The following is an 18,352-nucleotide window of genomic DNA, read 5'->3' as shown; positions in this document are numbered from 1 at the left end:
GGATTGCAATACCGAATGAAACTACCAATATCGGTATTTTCTATTGATTACCGATATTAAACAGAACTATCTACCAATACATATAGATATAAGAATATCTTAGCAAAAATATCTAAATGTGTACATTTATGTCAACGTAAACCTTTAAACAATTATAAGATAAAAAGAGCTTTTTATATACAACTTTTTTAAATTTTCTGTTGAATCTTATAAACTTGACTTGACTAGCTTAAACGATCAAAAAAAAATGTACTTGACAGAAATAATACTCAAATGTCATTTTGACATTTCATATTGATTTCCATAGTAACGCACGTATATATTAATAATTTAATAACCCCAGACCCCTAGCAACCAATAATAAAGGATTGGATTATGGATTTCTTCCGACATAACTTTTCATACAAAACAGAATTAACTGAAAATGAATTCAATTCTACTTAAAGATGGCTAAAAGTATTTTTAAAAAATGCATTGGCATCGTGTTCTGATATATTCTAAAAATTTCAAACGTCTAGCTAGTCGGGGAAGTTAGTTAAAAATCGATTGCAAGATTTGTACTGTATAAACAGCTACCGGACAAATTTAATAAGAATACGACCTAATAAAAACGTTGTAAAATAGGTAAAAGTAAGATATGGTAGAGATGCTGATGTTTACAAATACGTAGTTGACACTTTCTTCTTCGAATGATCTTTCAATTAATTTAAATTATGAAGTCTTCTTAGATGTGTATATTTGCCCCATTGGTAATTCTATCTAATGTTTTATTAGTTTATTGCACCATTTAGACTAAGAAATTTCTTTATTTTTATTTATATTTCTTAATTATTGTATAAGCTACTCTTTTGTAGAATAAAGTCCATTATAGTATGTATAATTCTTATTCCATCATGAAATATTCTCCACTAGGGTCGAGGTCACTAATGCTGAGGTAACCTGATAAAAAACACAGTCCTGTTAAACCTTTCATGTTAATTAACAGATACATTTTGTTTCCACTTTCAATACGGAATATATCGGTATTGTCTGATTTTTAAAACCGGTATTTCGGTATCGAAAAATAATGGGATACAAGTTTTGAAATACCGGTATTGCAATCCTTAACTGTGTCCCAAACTTACAACATGCTAACATTCCTTGGTAATTCACACAAAAATAAATCGATGTGTGTACTTATGTACGCGCTTTAGAAGTTATACTTCTTTGGCGTAACAAAACAAAAACAAAACTTGTGATAAACTAGATTCTTAGACAAGCTCTTAATTATCTTGTTGAATTACACACTCAAGAAAAAGGACCGCTTATTGGAACGCTGTTGATTTATTTCTATATACTTTAACTTATATTACTAAATTATATAATGGTTTCTCGTTGTTTTTATTTATAAAGTACCTCTGACGTTTAATCGTTTGTTTACGTAAGGAATTCAAATGACCGATAAATTCGCTGCCTAGGCAACGGAACAATTCTAAACTATATTATTATATCTACTGTATAATCGTCACGATTGCAGTACCATATCGTGGCGTAAAGGTGCGTTCGGCTGATAACCGAAAAATCGGTGGTTCGAATCCAATCGAGTGCGTTTTTTTTCGTGTGAAAAAATAAATTATATGTTTCATGTCACACGCCAAAAATACACTCTGATCTGATTTCCCAAACGCGCCAAAAGAAGTATAACTTCAAAAGTCAAAATTTCCAATTGGAAAATTGTTTTCTGACATAAAAAATGATAGATCTGTCAAGAAAAACGATAACTTCGCAACGCCGACGGTAATGTTAATTCCAGTAAATGCTTTTTTCATCTGGAATATAATCTATATTATTTTTATTATGTATTTAATATAACATTGTCATTAAAAAACAAAAAAGCACGCATCTATATAATCACAGTTTAATCATAAAAAAGGTTGATGATTACTTTTAATATTAATTAGACAGGTGTACGGATTCCATAATAAAAAATAAAACATGATGGTACATCCGAAACATTTTATTTGGAAAATTTGCATTTTTTTTTTAATTTGCAAAATAGCCGCCTTTCATATTCGGCCACGAATAATTCTGTACGTTAATGCTTTAGTATTTCCAGTGACGTACATATTATTAAAAAAATATTTATTTTATTATTATTAAATATACATAGGTACAAAACATGTTTATTAACTTTACTGTGTAAACTAATTATGAATCGTAAAAAAATAATACAAACTCATAAAATACTATACGAAGTGATACAAATCATTTAAAAATTAATGATTACTACTGATTACGCACTAAATTCTTTGAAATGATTGTAGAATAGTGTGTTGTCTATTTTCTATTAAGAAAATCCATGAATATGAAAAACAATTATTAACAAATCTTTTAATTTCCTTTCACTTTAGTGTTCATCGTATATAATAATAATTATTAACTACGTTATGTGTTTCGTTCACATAGTAAACTTTATCAATTATTAATATTTATCTTGTCTTGCAGCCAGCTGAAATCCAAGCAGTATAGAATGTATACTATGGCCGACACACGCCAGCCTTTTTGCGAATATACGTTCGTTTTTTTTCTATTTCTTCAACTGTTTTTCTCAAGTTCTAACACTTCTAGTTATCATTTCCTAATGAAAACGACAAATTATTCACCAGATCACCACCGTCTTGCGCTACAAAGAATTTTACAGGGTTTTTTTCAACGTGGTTACATAGGCCTTGGCCGAATTCAAATTAGCAATACCCGATTCGGGTAGGTACCTAGACGAATCGTTTTCAGTAAGGAATTTTTCTCAGTCCGCACAAATTCCATTTGACTTTGCATCAAGTAGAGTAGTGTGCTTGCCAAAGTCCATAATAAAACCTCGATAGTAAATGTGAGGTATCCATAAAAGTATTTAAAAAAAATCTTAGTGGCCCTCATCCGGCAAGCGAAAGATGTGTGTTCAAATCCCATTTGTTTAATGATTTTTTCAGAAAGCTACGATACTGGCGATTTTCCGAGTCGTGTATTTTCATTACTAATTTAAATTAATAAAACGCAAATTTTTATTGTACTTACTTTTTCCATTTTTATTAAATCTGGACCGATTTCATCCTCAAACGGACATTTTCAATGCTATAAAAATTTGTGTTTTATTAAATTAAATTAATAATACAATACATTTCCACCATGAATTGACAGTTAACAGTTAAGAAATTGTGTATTTTCAATAAAGAATTGTACATTCTTAAATCACGGGTATCTAGCATCATCATCAATTCTGTATATTCAGGTTTGAATAATAAAATAAGTAAAGTTCTATTTGGCTGGAATGTTATTTAGTAAAATAGTGAATGCATGTTAGTTACCATGTACGTATATGTTTAGATATATCTTAGTTTAAATTTAATTAAGCTAAAAACTGTGAATACCAGTGGCGTGCGGTCAAATGATGCTGAAGATGCGGAGCATGCCCATACATAATCGATTAAGTACATATAATAATATTATCACAAGATATTTTTAGAATATATCAGAGCTACCACGCCACAATTATACAATCTGTATTACTTCGCCGCCCATCAAGTTTCAATTGGATACAAAACACAAAGGAGGTAATATTATATAAAAGCAAATGGTAACAATACATGTATTTTTAACAACACAAACATGGTTGCAAACTAAACTAACCAAACAAAAAAAACTGCAGTATACTCGGTCTTAATCGAGCGTATCACGAGACACTACGTTTGGATGTGAAGCATCAGACGTTGTATATGCTTGGGATAGTCTCAGGAACAGATACTTAGATTACCACGCACTTGAGTGTGCTTTGACTGAGTTTACAGTGACATAATTTAATAAGTAGTCTCCACGGTAGAGAGAGATCGATATGCACGAAATAACAAAAATATATTTTTTTAATTAATTAAATATGTAATATTCAAAACGAAGCTAAAACAATACGGATATTTCAAAACTATGTGAAGAGAACTTTACGTCCGCAAAAAGACGCCGCAAATTTCTTAAATGCAACAAAGTTCGCCTTTGTGCAACCAGGTCGGACGGCCTGATGGGTCCAACAGCTGGTTAGACCGAGTTGACCATCTCTTCCCTTTTGGAGCACATTCTCGGATATTTCCAGAGAATGTGGCTTGCATCAAGTAGTTCTCCGCCACATGGATATTATGTTGGTCGGGTAACAAGTACATGTACAAAAATAAATATTTTTAAACAGTATCCCTTCAAGCAAACGTCACCGTACGCCACTGGTACACACGCATTTTGACAACATTATAAAAACGGAACTAGGCCAATTAATTAAATTTCGGAAAAGATGCAAAAATTATACCCATTATGAGGTTGTCGACTTTTCTCTGCGTGTACATGGCTTTACAATACGTAATATCTGCCCCTAATTGCTTACCTTCATAGAACCTACGTAGAACCTCATATTATAATACAATATTAATATAGGTACGACGTATGGCAGCTCGTTGCCATCGACTGGGGCTTTTCCACGTTATGTATTATTTTTGCCATACGTAATTTGGAACAACCCCCAAAAACATACATATTAGAAACAAAATCGTAAAAAATATTGTTCCTAATGTGTCTTAAACTTACATCCATCGCAATACGGGTGATGTACTTTACCAATTACGCTTTTCAAAAAATAATAGTACATTCATTGTATGTAGTATAGTGAATCTTAAATACATGTCAGTATATCTATAGTATATAGTCAGGCCGCGGCACTGAATTACAAGTTACAGTGATAGTACTAGTTAATGCTTATCTTCGATGTCTTCTATAAGCTATGTCTTCTATAAGCTGGCGTGCCGGTTTCCCCCCCCCCCCCCCGCTTCAGCATCCATCCCGTTCCCTCCCATTGAAAACTTGCAACATTTGAACGCGATGGCATAATGCTTTCCGTGTGACGTATACGCTAGTTTATATAATACAGACTCTAGTAACCTCTTTGTAGTAAATAATGAAGATTTTCGATTGCTTATTTCGTTAAAATTAATTAATGTATAACCATTTTTTTCCATATAAAACAATCGTCACTTTCTACCGACAGTATGAGCAATAACTAGCACTACGATCAACGTTGCACAATTTCGTGCCGCGGCCTTACTATAGTGGGGTCTTTAATATAAAATAATTTATTTCAAATATGTTTCATTGTTTTTTACAGTTAAATTCTGATGGATATGGCTCGCACACGAGTCCAACGCACACACACGTGTCTCACTCACACCAGTGCACACCACTGATGATACGAGAAGCTGGAGACGACCAGTGTCAGCACACCTGCCCCGTCAACACATGTGTGTCGACTCCCTGCTGCGGCACCGGCCACCATGGACCAAAGAATGCAAAGTGAGTAGCTATCCACACGTCTTCTAAATCTAAACAATGTCTTTTTTCTCCATAACTCATAATAGCACACGACAGGCAGTTCGAACCGTGTCCGGAAAATTGTACTGTGCGGTTTCCCGTAGCACAGTTCACCGTAAGCTGTTGTACCGAAAACAAATAATCTGGATCTATTTCATGTATAAATAAAACACTTAAAAATAATATGTACCTACTTAATAAAAATCACTGAAATACAAAGGAAAGACAAGTAAATTCAAAATACAATCATTGTAATATTGTATATATATTTGTATAAAATTTTAATGATCCAAAAGTAGGTTAGCATGTAGGTGCTCGCAAGTATCAATAATTCGTACCTATCAATTATTTGATAATAATGACTATGATTTGAGTGACTTTTTTCACCCTCCGTGTAAAAAGATTTTATTGTCACACTTCTTTGTCCCAAAACGAAGCTGCACAGGACTGGTGTGGCAGCGGGGGGACATGCTCGTCAAAGGTCAAAATTGAGTTTTTATTGTATTTTCAAACCATGATCCTGGACACTCCTTAAACGTTGTAGATAATCTATTTATATAATTTTGAAGCCTTATTATCCTTTATAGTTATTTTAAACATTTGAGGACTGCATGAAGTATTTTTGTTACATAAAATAGTATTCTTTTAAACCTCTCGCTCTAATGTTTTAGAATATAGTCATATTTCGGTACAGAACTGTGCAGTGGTGTTAAGATTTTTTACATTTATTAATTTTTAAACGCATTTATAAAACCATTAGTATAATTTATTACGAGATAATTTTTGTAAAATATTCACGATAAAAAATTATTTTGATAATCTCTGTGATCCCAAATTTGACAAGAATTAGGCATTTTATTATTCAAAAAATCGGCAAGATTAACACATTTGAAGATGATTCTAAAGATATTTATTATAAGCTATGTCTTTGACCATTTAAGTGTGATAAAAATCTTATGAATAATGATTGCTTTATAATAGTTATTGACCTAAGAAGAAGGTAGTGTTTTTTTGAAATACGCCATTTCTTTTGTCATTCCCTAGTGGTTAAGCTACAACATACGGCCGTAGCCATAAAATGACAAACTATAATTAAAGTAGGGAGTAAAATTATGTTAACGCGCGTGTTTGAACATGTACCTAACCGATTTTTTTTTTATTTTTTTTTAAACGGTACATGTTCAAACACGCGCGTCAATATCATTTTACTCCCTACTTCAATTATAGTTTGTCATTTTATGGCTACGGCCGTATGTTGTAGCTTAACCACTAGGGAATGACAAAAGAAATGGCGTATTTCAAAAAAACACTACCTTATTCTTAGGTCAATAATTATTATAAAGCAATCATTATTCGTAGGATGTTTATCACACTTGAATGGTCAAAAGCATAGCTTATAATGAGTATCTTTAGAATCATCTTCAAATGTGTTAATCTTGCCGATTTTTTGAATAATAAAATGCCTAATTCTTGTCAAATTTGGGATCACAGAGATTATCAATATAATTTTTTATCGTGAATATTTTACAAAAATTATCTCGTAATAAATTATGCTAATGGTTTTATAAATGCGTTTAAAAATTAATAAACGTAAAAAATCTTAACACCACTGCACAGTTATGTACCGAAATATGACTATATTCTAAAACATTAGAGCGAGAGGTTTAAAAGAATACTATTTTATGTAACAAAAATACTTCATGCAGTCATTAAATGTTTAAAATAACTATAAAGGATAATAAGGCTTCAAAATTATATAAATAGATCATCTACAACGTTTAAGGAGTATCCAGGATCATGGTTTGAATATACAATAAAAACTCAATTTTGACCTTCGACGAGCATGTCCCCCCTTAAGAGATTAGAAAATCAAAAAAGAATCTGGACTTGATCTGCTGTCATTGATCTTTAGTGACATGAACTCTTCCGAAACTAGAGTCAAGAGTTGAAAGTGATGAATCTAAGGAGGGATCTGAATTATTTCAACACTTTTATTATCAGATATTTGGTACTAGTCAATATCAAATTAATGTTCTTATAAAATTGGAACATTTTGGGGGTTTAAAAAAAATTAAAACCTGAATAAAAAATACCAATAATGTCGCCTGGCAACATCGATATTACCTATATATTATTATATTTGTAACTCCTCGAACCTATATTAACAATTGTCAGAATGCGTTCAGCATATTATTATTATGTATACGAGACATCGGCCAGCGCCTGGTCTATTACGTTGAAATGCTCCTCGAACAACGAGTCATTTTTTTATTTCAATGCTATACGGTCATCTGTTTTCGGTATAACAATTCACGTTGAACTGTAATACGGCGAACTAACTGCATACGTACATGTAACCAGCACGAACATCACATGATTGACGACGTATCCTAACGGTATCTTTTTGGTTTTATTTTATCCGTAAATATTTTTACTAAACTTTGACTTTTATATCGAGACGTATACATCACTGCGGCCGTTTCTGGAACTAAAACCGTTGTTGCGTCAGCATGCAACAAGCGAGTGTGGTAACATTTAAATCGCAAACAGCGCCATGACGTATATGTCAATATGTAGAGCCGAACAGTACATCACAAATTTCACAAGGTGTTTACTGGCTAAAACTAAAATTATCTTGTCGGCGGCACCTTGATGTCTTCACTCTTCACTACTTGGTGATAGTAGATAATTATGATTCTGACATTTTTCAAAGTGGTTCTTTTCTTCTTGGTCATACACTCATGGCTAAGGATCGTGACCACTTTTTAATTTTGCCATCCTTTGAGCGACCAAGACTTTCCATCCTTCTCGATCTTCCGCTTCTCTCATGGCAGAATGAATGGTCCCCCCAGTCAGCTCTTTCACTTCGCTACACTCCAGCGCGACGCTCTTCCTCAGCTTCGCCTTCTCTGAAGACCACCCAAAACCACCAGACTGCCTGGTCCGCGCCGCACAATATGTCCAAAAAACTGCAGAATTCGAATTGGTTAATTTTCAATAAAAAGAATCTTGAGCCAAAACACATTGTGGCACTGCAACGCTGATCTTACGTGACTACAATTAGATCAAATTGGGAATCAGACCAGATCTGTGTTGTGATATTTATTCAGTATTGAATAAAAAGATACTTAGTTTAATTAATAATAATTATAAATAAGATGCATGATGTAATATTATTATTTTTCGGTGTCAGAACACCCATTGTACAATCTGATCCCCTATTGGGATCAGCCACTGTATTTTTTTCATTCGCACATAATTCCGTATTATTACGAGCCGGTATTACATTGTTGCCTTTTAAATCGGTGTATTACCTGCCAGGCTTCTAATTAAGCCGCGCCTTCTCAGGAAATTAAATACAATATCATTTATTATTTCGGCTGTCGGTGGTGGTAAAAAGAATGCAGCCAAATGTTTCATTGAAGCAGTGTTGCCCTCTTTTTAACACACAATTAAATTACATTTTACAAAATTCTGGCAAAAATGATAATAGGTATTGTTGAAAAAATTAGAATGGTTACTTTACGTACTGAACCCTAGTATTTTTGGCATAACATTATGGTGTAACCTATTATTTTACACTCGACTAGAAACCATACCGTCATAATATTACTATAATGGTCTGAATACATTACCATGACGCCACGTGCTGCCACGCTGAAATAGAGATAGAAACGTTGAGAAATAGATAGTGAATCACTATGTACATCTCATCGTGATAGAACGTGACGTGTGGTGGTAATATTCTGTTCGCTATGTTATGCTAGAAACAGAGTGTTGGAGCGGATCCTTTTTTGAGTTGCTCCGCTCCGGGAAATAATACTTGCTCTAGCTCCGTCCCGGGGTCTGCTCCGCTCCGAGTAAGAAGTTATATAAGTATATTATATACAAATGTTAAACAATTAAAAAAGCCGTAGTCATTAATAATGCTATTAAACAACATTCCTGACACCAAATCGTCTTTCATTATCTGCCTTTTCTGTCAAAAAAGTGAGGTTATTTATCAGTCGGCAGTGTTGCCGTATTTAAAATAATTCCAGTGTTGCAAAGTGTCAAATATTATATTTTTATTGGATTTTAGGACGAAAATTGAACAATGTTCGGAGAGCAGTGGAGCACTGCAAATTTTTGATGCTTCGGGTAAAACCCCATTGCTCCACTGCTCCGTTCTCCTGCTCCGAGCTCCGCTCCAGCGCTCTCGCTAGAAACACATTACAATACATCGCGTAAGCTCACTGTAAACTCACGCCTCGGGCACGGGACCACTTATGATCACGTGACATGATAACAATGTGTATCTGCCTTTACAGCCTGAAGTGATTAGCAGTTTTGAAATATTTTTTTCCGTTATTTATTTGTTACTAAAGATGCTGGAATAAAATTTTGTAAATTTTATAAAAATGTAAGAAAAATATCATCTTGATAAGTTGAGTAGGTCATATTAGTATTATCCTAATAAATTATTCAGTTAACACTATAGAACATTAAGTAGTACAATATAAAAATACTGCATGTTTCAATAATACATATAATATATTATATCTTTCCCAGCATCCAATCGGGCCTCGAAATTGTTATGTACAGAAAAGGCCCAACGGAGAAAACACAATAGTACCAAGCCTACGAATATCACAATGCACAAAGCTTTGTTTAAACGCCCAAACATGAGCGATTTCTGGTGTTATAAAGGTGCTTATTTGTAAAAAAGTAAATACGGGGGGGAATAAAATACGCTTGCTACAGTAATTTCACAGGTAGAGTAAACCTGGCCGACATGTAACGAAAGACCGTCATAATTTGTTTGAAAATCTAAACACTAAAAACGTTCACGATATTACGTCAACACCGAACCACCAACGCGCTAAGGTATATACTGTGTATGACCAAAGATATTATAATTGAAGCAAAAAAAGAACTACAGGTCCATTGATTAAGTTAGATACTGAAGTAACTTCGCATTCAAGGTTCATTTGCAGAAAACTTCACACTACTGCTATTATGACATACCTATACACTTCAGCATTATTATTTAGTTGAAAAAATATGTAAAATGTATTGAAAACCATTTATATCACAGTACTCGAGTAAGTAATCACAGTTAAATTAAAATAATTTCAAGATAAAAAGAACTTTTTATAAACAACGTTTTTAAATTTTCTGTTGAATCATATCAACTTGACTCGACTAGCTTAAACGATCAAAAAAAAATTGTATTTGATAGAAATAATACTGAAATATCATTTTGACACTCATATTGATTTCCATAGTAACGCACGTATATATTAATAATTTCCTAGCAACCAATAATAGTGGATTGGATTACGGGTTTCTTCCGAAATAACTTTTCATACAAAACAGAATTAACTGCATAAAAAAATGCATTGGCATCGTGTTCTGATATATTCTAAAAGTTTTTAAAATGTCTAGCTAGTCGGGAAGTTAATTAAAAATCGATTGCAAGATTTGTACCGGACCAACAACCACCGGACAAATAAGAATATGACCTAATAACAACGTTGTAAAATGGCCACCATTGCATATGTAAAAAAATAAGAAACTAAACGATCTTAATATTTGTGGAGTTTACCAACTTAACCATGCTTCATGCGCTTTCAAAATAGTTTCAAAGCGAAACAGCAACAAGCGAAGCAAAAACAGAAATAACGTACGTCCCTATAAGAATCCTTCTATTAAATTTATAGTCCGTCTTTGCGTTTGACTCAATATTGTAATTGAAATAATTTCATACAGTTTTAATTTAAAATCAAGCACTTTGGTAGGTCTATAACTTTTTAAGTGACATTTGAAAAATATTTCTGTCGACTTGGTGGAATTTGAATTTAAATTTGAAGTATGTAATTATTGAAGAGTTGTACTATTCCACCTTGAGTCCGTAATAGAAAGATCGACAAGTTCGTATGTGAGAAATACCTTAATACATTATTTAGAAATACTCACTGTTTATAGTGTTTATACATTTAGCATATTATGTGAGAGAAATGGTTCAAAACAAATCAAATTAGAATATAATTTTTATTTATTAACCTAGCATAATGAAAATGTAATTTATACTTTAAATCTTCGAATTAAATAATACATATTTTAAATGTAATATTTTAGACACTATTCATATAATCCGTTATACATATATATATAATGTTATCTTATAAATGTTCTGGCTATCAGTCCCGTACCACGAATCAATTAAATTTACTCTATTTCCTCCATCAAAGCTATTATTAGCAGATAAACTCAGCATATGCTCACAGACATAGACTGACTTTACTAAACCGACTCTTTTAAAATTAAAACACGTTGAAAATAGTACTTGGTTAGATATGCAGCGCGTAGTTCCTGTGTGATATCATTCTATAAAGTATTTTATAATAAATATAATATAACACAATCAGTAGCATATACCTACTTTATGCGATATATTTATTTGTAAATATTTTTTCTTTTACTGTGTAAATTCTAACGTTTTTTTCGATTAGTTGAACGTATGCAATAATAAATTGTAATACAACTACTAAATTCTGTGTTCGGCAACGGAATCCTTACCAACGTCTTCCGATCCTTCACGTGGTCCAGTGGAAGGTGTATGTCGGTAATAAGAATCAGTGGACATTAATCTTCAGTGTTGTTCATTCGTCAAATAATCTCAAAGTATAGGTACATAGTATAAATAATAAAAGTGAAAGAATTCAGGAGAGTTCGATCCGCCGTGAAACCAGACGTCCCTAGACAAAATGCCGCCCCCAGGCAGGGCCAAAATCCACCCCATTTTTTATACAGTGATTTTTATCATTCTTTCATGACTCCAATATCTTAGAAATGTATTGTATGGATACATTACTAACAAAATATAATTACCACTAAATTTTATTTTATTTAAATAGACAATATTGCACGGGTTTAGATGCATTTAAAAATACACCTTCACTTTCAACACTCCCGAGTGACTGGCAAAAATATTTTTGAATAAAAAAGAAGTAAAGTAAACGGAAGTATGCTAGACATCGCGAACTCGAAAAAAGTTATAGTCCTGTTAAACCTTTTATGTAAATAATTAATACATTTTGTTTCCAACCGGTGAGCTGATTTTTTTAATGTAAAGATATTTCCGTTATTACATAATAAGTTTAGGTAGCTATTTTCAGATATATATATAATGATTTTCCTCGATTTGCCGCCCTTCGAATAATTGCCGCCCCCAAGCGACGCTCAATCTGCCTACCCCCACGGGACGTCACTGTGTGAAACAACTTGGAGAGTAGAGCTGAGTTAAGATTAAACGAGTTAAATGGTAGAATCATATCGCACCCGGGGAATAATAGTGGTACAACTCGAAAAACTTGTTTTTGCAGGAGAGCAGTTTGAATATTTTATTTTGGTGTATTAAATTAGTTTATTTTTTAAATTTACGTTATAAATGCGTGAAGTTGGCACATTGAGTCATCTCATTTCGAATATAATACGCAATAGTGGCACAATGATCACTGTGCCACTATTTCTGTTTGAATTCAAGTAAAATGTTATAATATAATAATGACAAAAATACTTTTAAGGCCACCATTATATTTTTAAGAATTATTATGCCGCTATTTGTGCGGATAGAAATGATATCTTGGAACATTTCTGCATACTTAACTCAAAAACGACAAATTTGGACTTGTGCCACTATTATTCCTCGGGTGCGATATTTACAATATTATAAATATGAAGAAGTAAGTAAGTAAATTAGTGACTGCGTTCATCATATACATACAAGGTTTTTATATAATATACATATATTATATGTGTAGTAACACAGCTAGTCAGCAGTAGTATAGGGTAGAGGTAGGCTATTAAGATCCGCCTATATAGTGCACATTAAACTTTGTCAGTCGTACGTATTTGTTTTTATTGAACTAAGACTACAATTGACAGATGGTGTTGGATAATTTTTAAAAACCAATTAAACCTGACCAAACCAATTCATAATAGTTTTGGTATATTTTAGGCGATACGACAAAATTGTGCACACTTTTTCATTCATATTTATTTATTTGTTTTCGTTGGATTAAGAATACATATTATTACACATATTGTTGGTTAATTTTTTAAAATTCATTAAACCCTGCCTAACCAAACTATAATAGATAACAAATATTATTCTATCTATAAAATATCCAACGTTATGTACCTATGATTTAATTGCATAATTTTAGATATTTTATAGATAGACGAGTATTTTTGACTACTATCTATTATGTCTCGATTTTGCCAGGGTTTAATTTATTGAATTTTAAAAACTAACCAATACCACTTGTAAAGTGTAGTCTTATTTCAATGAAAACTAATACGTATGAAAAACGACGTTTAATGTGCACTATTTATGGCGGATCTTAACAGCCGACCTCCACCCTTCGCCACTGCTACGTAGGGTGGATAAATTGGGGTTTAATAATAATAATTAAATCATACCAGTCGAAAATTCTTAATAACAATATGACGTATTTAATTAGTTTGTTATGGTATCAATGAATTAAACAAAATACAATCATTTTATTGTCGTCGGGAAGATATCATAGAGAGCGGACTTATGGATACATAATGCAGTGACGGTAAAAGCAATGCTAATATGATGAGCCATACTATTACATACTATGAGTATAATTCAATAACAGAAACTTTTCAAGAAATCAATTAAAATTTTGTAAAATGAAAGTATCTACCTAATTTTTTATGCTCCTTTTAGGGATTATTTATAATATTGCGTTATTAAATTTTTACATCTATAAAGCTCGAGAAAAATACGGACGATAAACATTTTCGTATGATTTATTCGTTTAATTAAATGTTGTTATTTTACAACGGGGATTTATTTTTATTTTTTTTTAATCTGGAGAAGTTTCCCTTAATAAAAAAAATAAACTTGCTTCGGTCGTCAAGAAAATATTAAGGTGATGGAAATGCTTAGTTGTTTATTATGACTTTTTACTAATGACTTTCTACCAAGGTTGGTAGTAAAAAATATTCAATGTATCTAATATGTAGTGTTACCAACCAACTTCTAATAGCACCCTTGCAACTGAAATTATAAACTATTAATACTGCGTAACCTGGTTCATTAATTAAATTAACATTTACGTCATAAGGTTATATCTTTTGAAAACTATATAAGTACGTATTTAAATTAATTAGAGTCATTTTCGTTTTTTTTTTTTTTTATAATACTTGTATTATAAAGTCTCTAGTAAATGCACACTCGAGTGCCTGGCGACCTTAGTATTAGGCATCTGCTCCTGAGACATTCCCATGCATAAACAACATACAAAGGTAGGGCCTCCTGATACACTCGATTAAGACCGAGTGTGGTGCGGGGCGGATTGGTTTGGAGGGAACTATTAGGTAGTAATATCTCATCAAGTTTTACGACGGTTTCATATTTGCCTGACTAATTGTATTTATGAAACGGAAAGACCGTATTGCATGATTTATGATTTTTTTAATCACTATCACAAAATCATTTATCTTTTACTATCAGAAACAGCAATCTCATCTAATATATATGACGTATACACTAAATACAATGATTTTTCACAATTTTATAAATGAAAAGGTTGGAAATCTAGATTTTTGATTATTTTTTAGATAAATTATAAATAATTCACATACTAGGTATGATTGTGGTAACATTTAAAAGTTTTTGAAACATATAATAAATCAAGGAAGATTCAATTCGCTATCTGAGGAAGTTAGATATTTCAGCCATTTTACACCTAAGATATCTTCTTTTTGTAGAAAGTAAACAATAATTAATGCGCACTACCATAAAATGCTTTGCTGAAGACCACCAGCCGCCACTAACTACAAAGTAGCCTTGTCCAAGCTTCCGGTGTAAATATTAAATATATTTATTTCTAAAAATACAGCCGAGGCCCTCCTAATTGTGTGTGTTTTGAGCAGGAAATTAATTATAGCACCAGTTTCCCTTTTATCGAATGCTATTAACGCTTGTTTTCCCTGTTTACTCTTCTGCCCCTAATGGCGCTGCCTGTCCAAAATTGCAAGATCATTTTTGTACCATAGACAATGTTTCGAAACAATGGAGGATCATAAACAAGGTCTTTGTGACTGTGCCTGGTTATGCAATTCACCACAACGCCCTAATTAATGACTGCCACGTTTTTAAAATATATTTTATCGTGACATCTAATGGTACGTTTACATCTGACACTTATACCGTTATACTTATTTTATGTGTCGGACATAAAATTTCATTTACTGTTTACACCTGCATGGATCTGACATAAAATTCTGGTATACTTCTCGTTGAAATAAAGTCTCGACACTTTATTCAATGGCAACATTGGAATAAATATATGCGGTGTTTACATATGATATTGTAATTTATTCGGACACTTATTTTGTATACTTCTCAAAAACGTTATGTCAGTTGTCAATATGGGAATGTTAAAAAAGAAAGCAGAGAGTGTTATTATTTTAAGTCTTTTGGCAACAAAAAGGAGGAAAAAATGGTCTAGATGGGTGCGGGAATGGATTCAGCGACGAGAAGAACTAGGTGCCTTCCGTTTAATGTCAGAGTTTAAAATCGAAGATCCAACTCAATTTGTGAACTTTAGTTTGCAAGATTGGACCTTTTGCCAAAAAACAAGACACACAATTCAGAAATGCGTAGAAGAACGATTAACAGTAACATTGCGATATCTAGCACTTGATCGTCATTGCATATTCAATATAATATTATCGTACCTAATACGAGTGCAGGTGTGGGCCAAAATGAATTAGGTAATACCATTTGAAGCGCATTTTTTCTTCACAGAGTGCATCAGAATTAATCGTATGTGCCGAGAACAAGCGATATTTTATTTTCGAACAAAATCCATAGAACACGGCACATCCGATTTATTTCTCATTGTCTATGATTTTTGACAGATCGCTACAGTACATTTATTAACGTAAACGTTGGGCATACATTTATGGTGTACCTATGATTATTGATTGTCCGTTGTTTTAGAAATATACATATGCAATTCACTAGGTACCTGTCAAACTACGAATATTGTGTCAGGTACTTGACATAAAAGTAGACGGTGGTCCAACTTCGGTGATATATCGCTCCAAGTTCGAACTTGTCGAATACGCGGTGTTTACATTTGCGTATATAAGTAGATTGAATAAGTGGTAGGTGACAGTCGACACACGCAAAATAAGTGGCAGATACAAATATACTTACTGTTTACACTTAAGTGAATATGGTGTCATACATAAATATGACGATATTAGTGTCAAATGTAAACGTACCATAACACTCATAGTTCGACTCATAATGATATTGGAGTCTTATTTTATTATATTATACCGGGTGCTGTGATCGAATCCGTATACATAATTATACATACGCACTTTCTATTATGATTCGTGCACTTGAGACGATAAGGCCCGTTTCAGACGGGACACCAGTGTCGCGCTCGATATAATATTGGAGGCTTTTGTATTCGAATAAACGGAGCTTTGTATCATGTTTATGAACGCCCCAGAGCTAATGAGTTAATGCATAATTTCGCGTTATAAATTAGAACATAAAACTGGCTGCGGTAATAAAAACAAGTGTATCGGCGGCTTGAGAATGTAGCGGCCGACGGAAAAGTGTACCGGACACGCGTTGATTCATTAGCTCTGGGGCGTTCATAAACATAATACAAAGGCCTCTTTATTCGAATACAAAGGCCTCCTTATTATATACGAGCGCGACACCGGTGTCCTGAATGAAACGGGCCTTATATACACGAAAAGTCAAGATACCAGGCCGCGAATTCGTCTCTCTAATTATGTATCTATGAGTGGCAAGGGGTGGAGGTATGCTATCAAGATTCGACATAGATAGTGCACACTAAACTTTATTAGTCATACTTAGTTGTTTTCATTGAACTAAGAATACAATTTTCAGATGGTGTTGGTAGGTTTTTTACAATTCAATTAAACCCTGCCTAACCAAACCATTATAGCTTAGGTATGCTATAGGCGATCCGATGAAAATAGTGCACACTTTTTCAGTCATATTTATTTGTTTTTACAGATGGTGTTGGCTCTATACCCTCTATACCAAACTCTAGACGATAAAAAATATTCTTTTATTTATAAAATATCTAAAATTATGTATGATTTAATAGAATAATTTTAGATATTTTATAGATAAATGAATATTACCACGTTTTTATTAGCTCGTATTCTTGTTTATCCAGTACTAATTTTTTCTTGTGTGTCCAGTACATATTTTTTCTTGTTTGTCCAAGATTTGTATTGGACGATTGAAGATTTTTAACTAACTTCCCGACTAGCTAGACATTTGAAACTTTTAGAATATATCAGAACACGACGACAATGCAGTTTTTAATACTTTTAGTCATTTTTAAGCAGAATTGAATTCATTTTCAGTTAATTCTGTTTTGTATGAAAAGTTATTATTGTTGGTTGCTAAGGGGTCCTAGCAACTAAATTATTAATATATACGTGCGTTACTATGGAAATCAATATGAAATGTCAAAATGACATTTCTGTATTCTATAATATTTATTCAGTATTTCTATCAAGTACAATAAAAAGTTTTTATTAATACATAGAATTGTCAAGTTTATATAGGCCATATTCCATTGGCAGACGCACAGACCCAACCCGATCCAAAGATCGACGCCAACCGTCGTCGCTAGCTATTTGCAATTACACGCAACGATTCAATCTCGTTGGTCCTTGATTTGATTGGTTAAAATAATACTAGTGTTGCTATTATTAAAAATATAGGTTGAGTGAAAACTAGATATTTCTTAGATTGGTGGCTACACTGAACGCATTCCCGCGCAATTTTACGTCAACAAAACTGAGCTGTCAGCTGTCAAACCTAGCGAGCATCAGATCTGTTAAAATTTATGCGGCCGTTTGACATTTATAGAAAGTTTGTATACTTATTGTT

General features: G+C 32.7%; 1 protein-coding gene across 9 annotated transcripts in view; it reads left to right on the top strand.

The window, feature by feature from the left end:
• Positions 1 to 18,352, top strand: part of OtopLa (proton channel otopetrin-like a) — a 195,868-nt gene that overhangs the window by 105,968 nt on the left and 71,548 nt on the right. For all 9 annotated transcript variants that reach the window (XM_085959287.1, XM_085959286.1, XM_085959276.1 and 6 more), the window contains one exon: positions 5,174 to 5,358. In XM_085959287.1, coding sequence (XP_085815413.1) covers positions 5,174 to 5,358 — 185 coding nt within the window. The remainder of the gene's footprint in view (positions 1 to 5,173; positions 5,359 to 18,352) is intronic.

The sequence above is a fragment of the Rhyacophila brunnea genome, unplaced genomic scaffold (assembly GCF_057557595.1).
Source record: "Rhyacophila brunnea isolate RB1 unplaced genomic scaffold, BYU_Rbru_1.0 scaffold_8, whole genome shotgun sequence".
Taxonomy (NCBI): Eukaryota; Metazoa; Arthropoda; class Insecta; order Trichoptera; family Rhyacophilidae; genus Rhyacophila; species Rhyacophila brunnea.
Note: the sequence above shows the minus strand (reverse complement) of the source record. Positions and strands in the feature narration are given on the sequence as shown.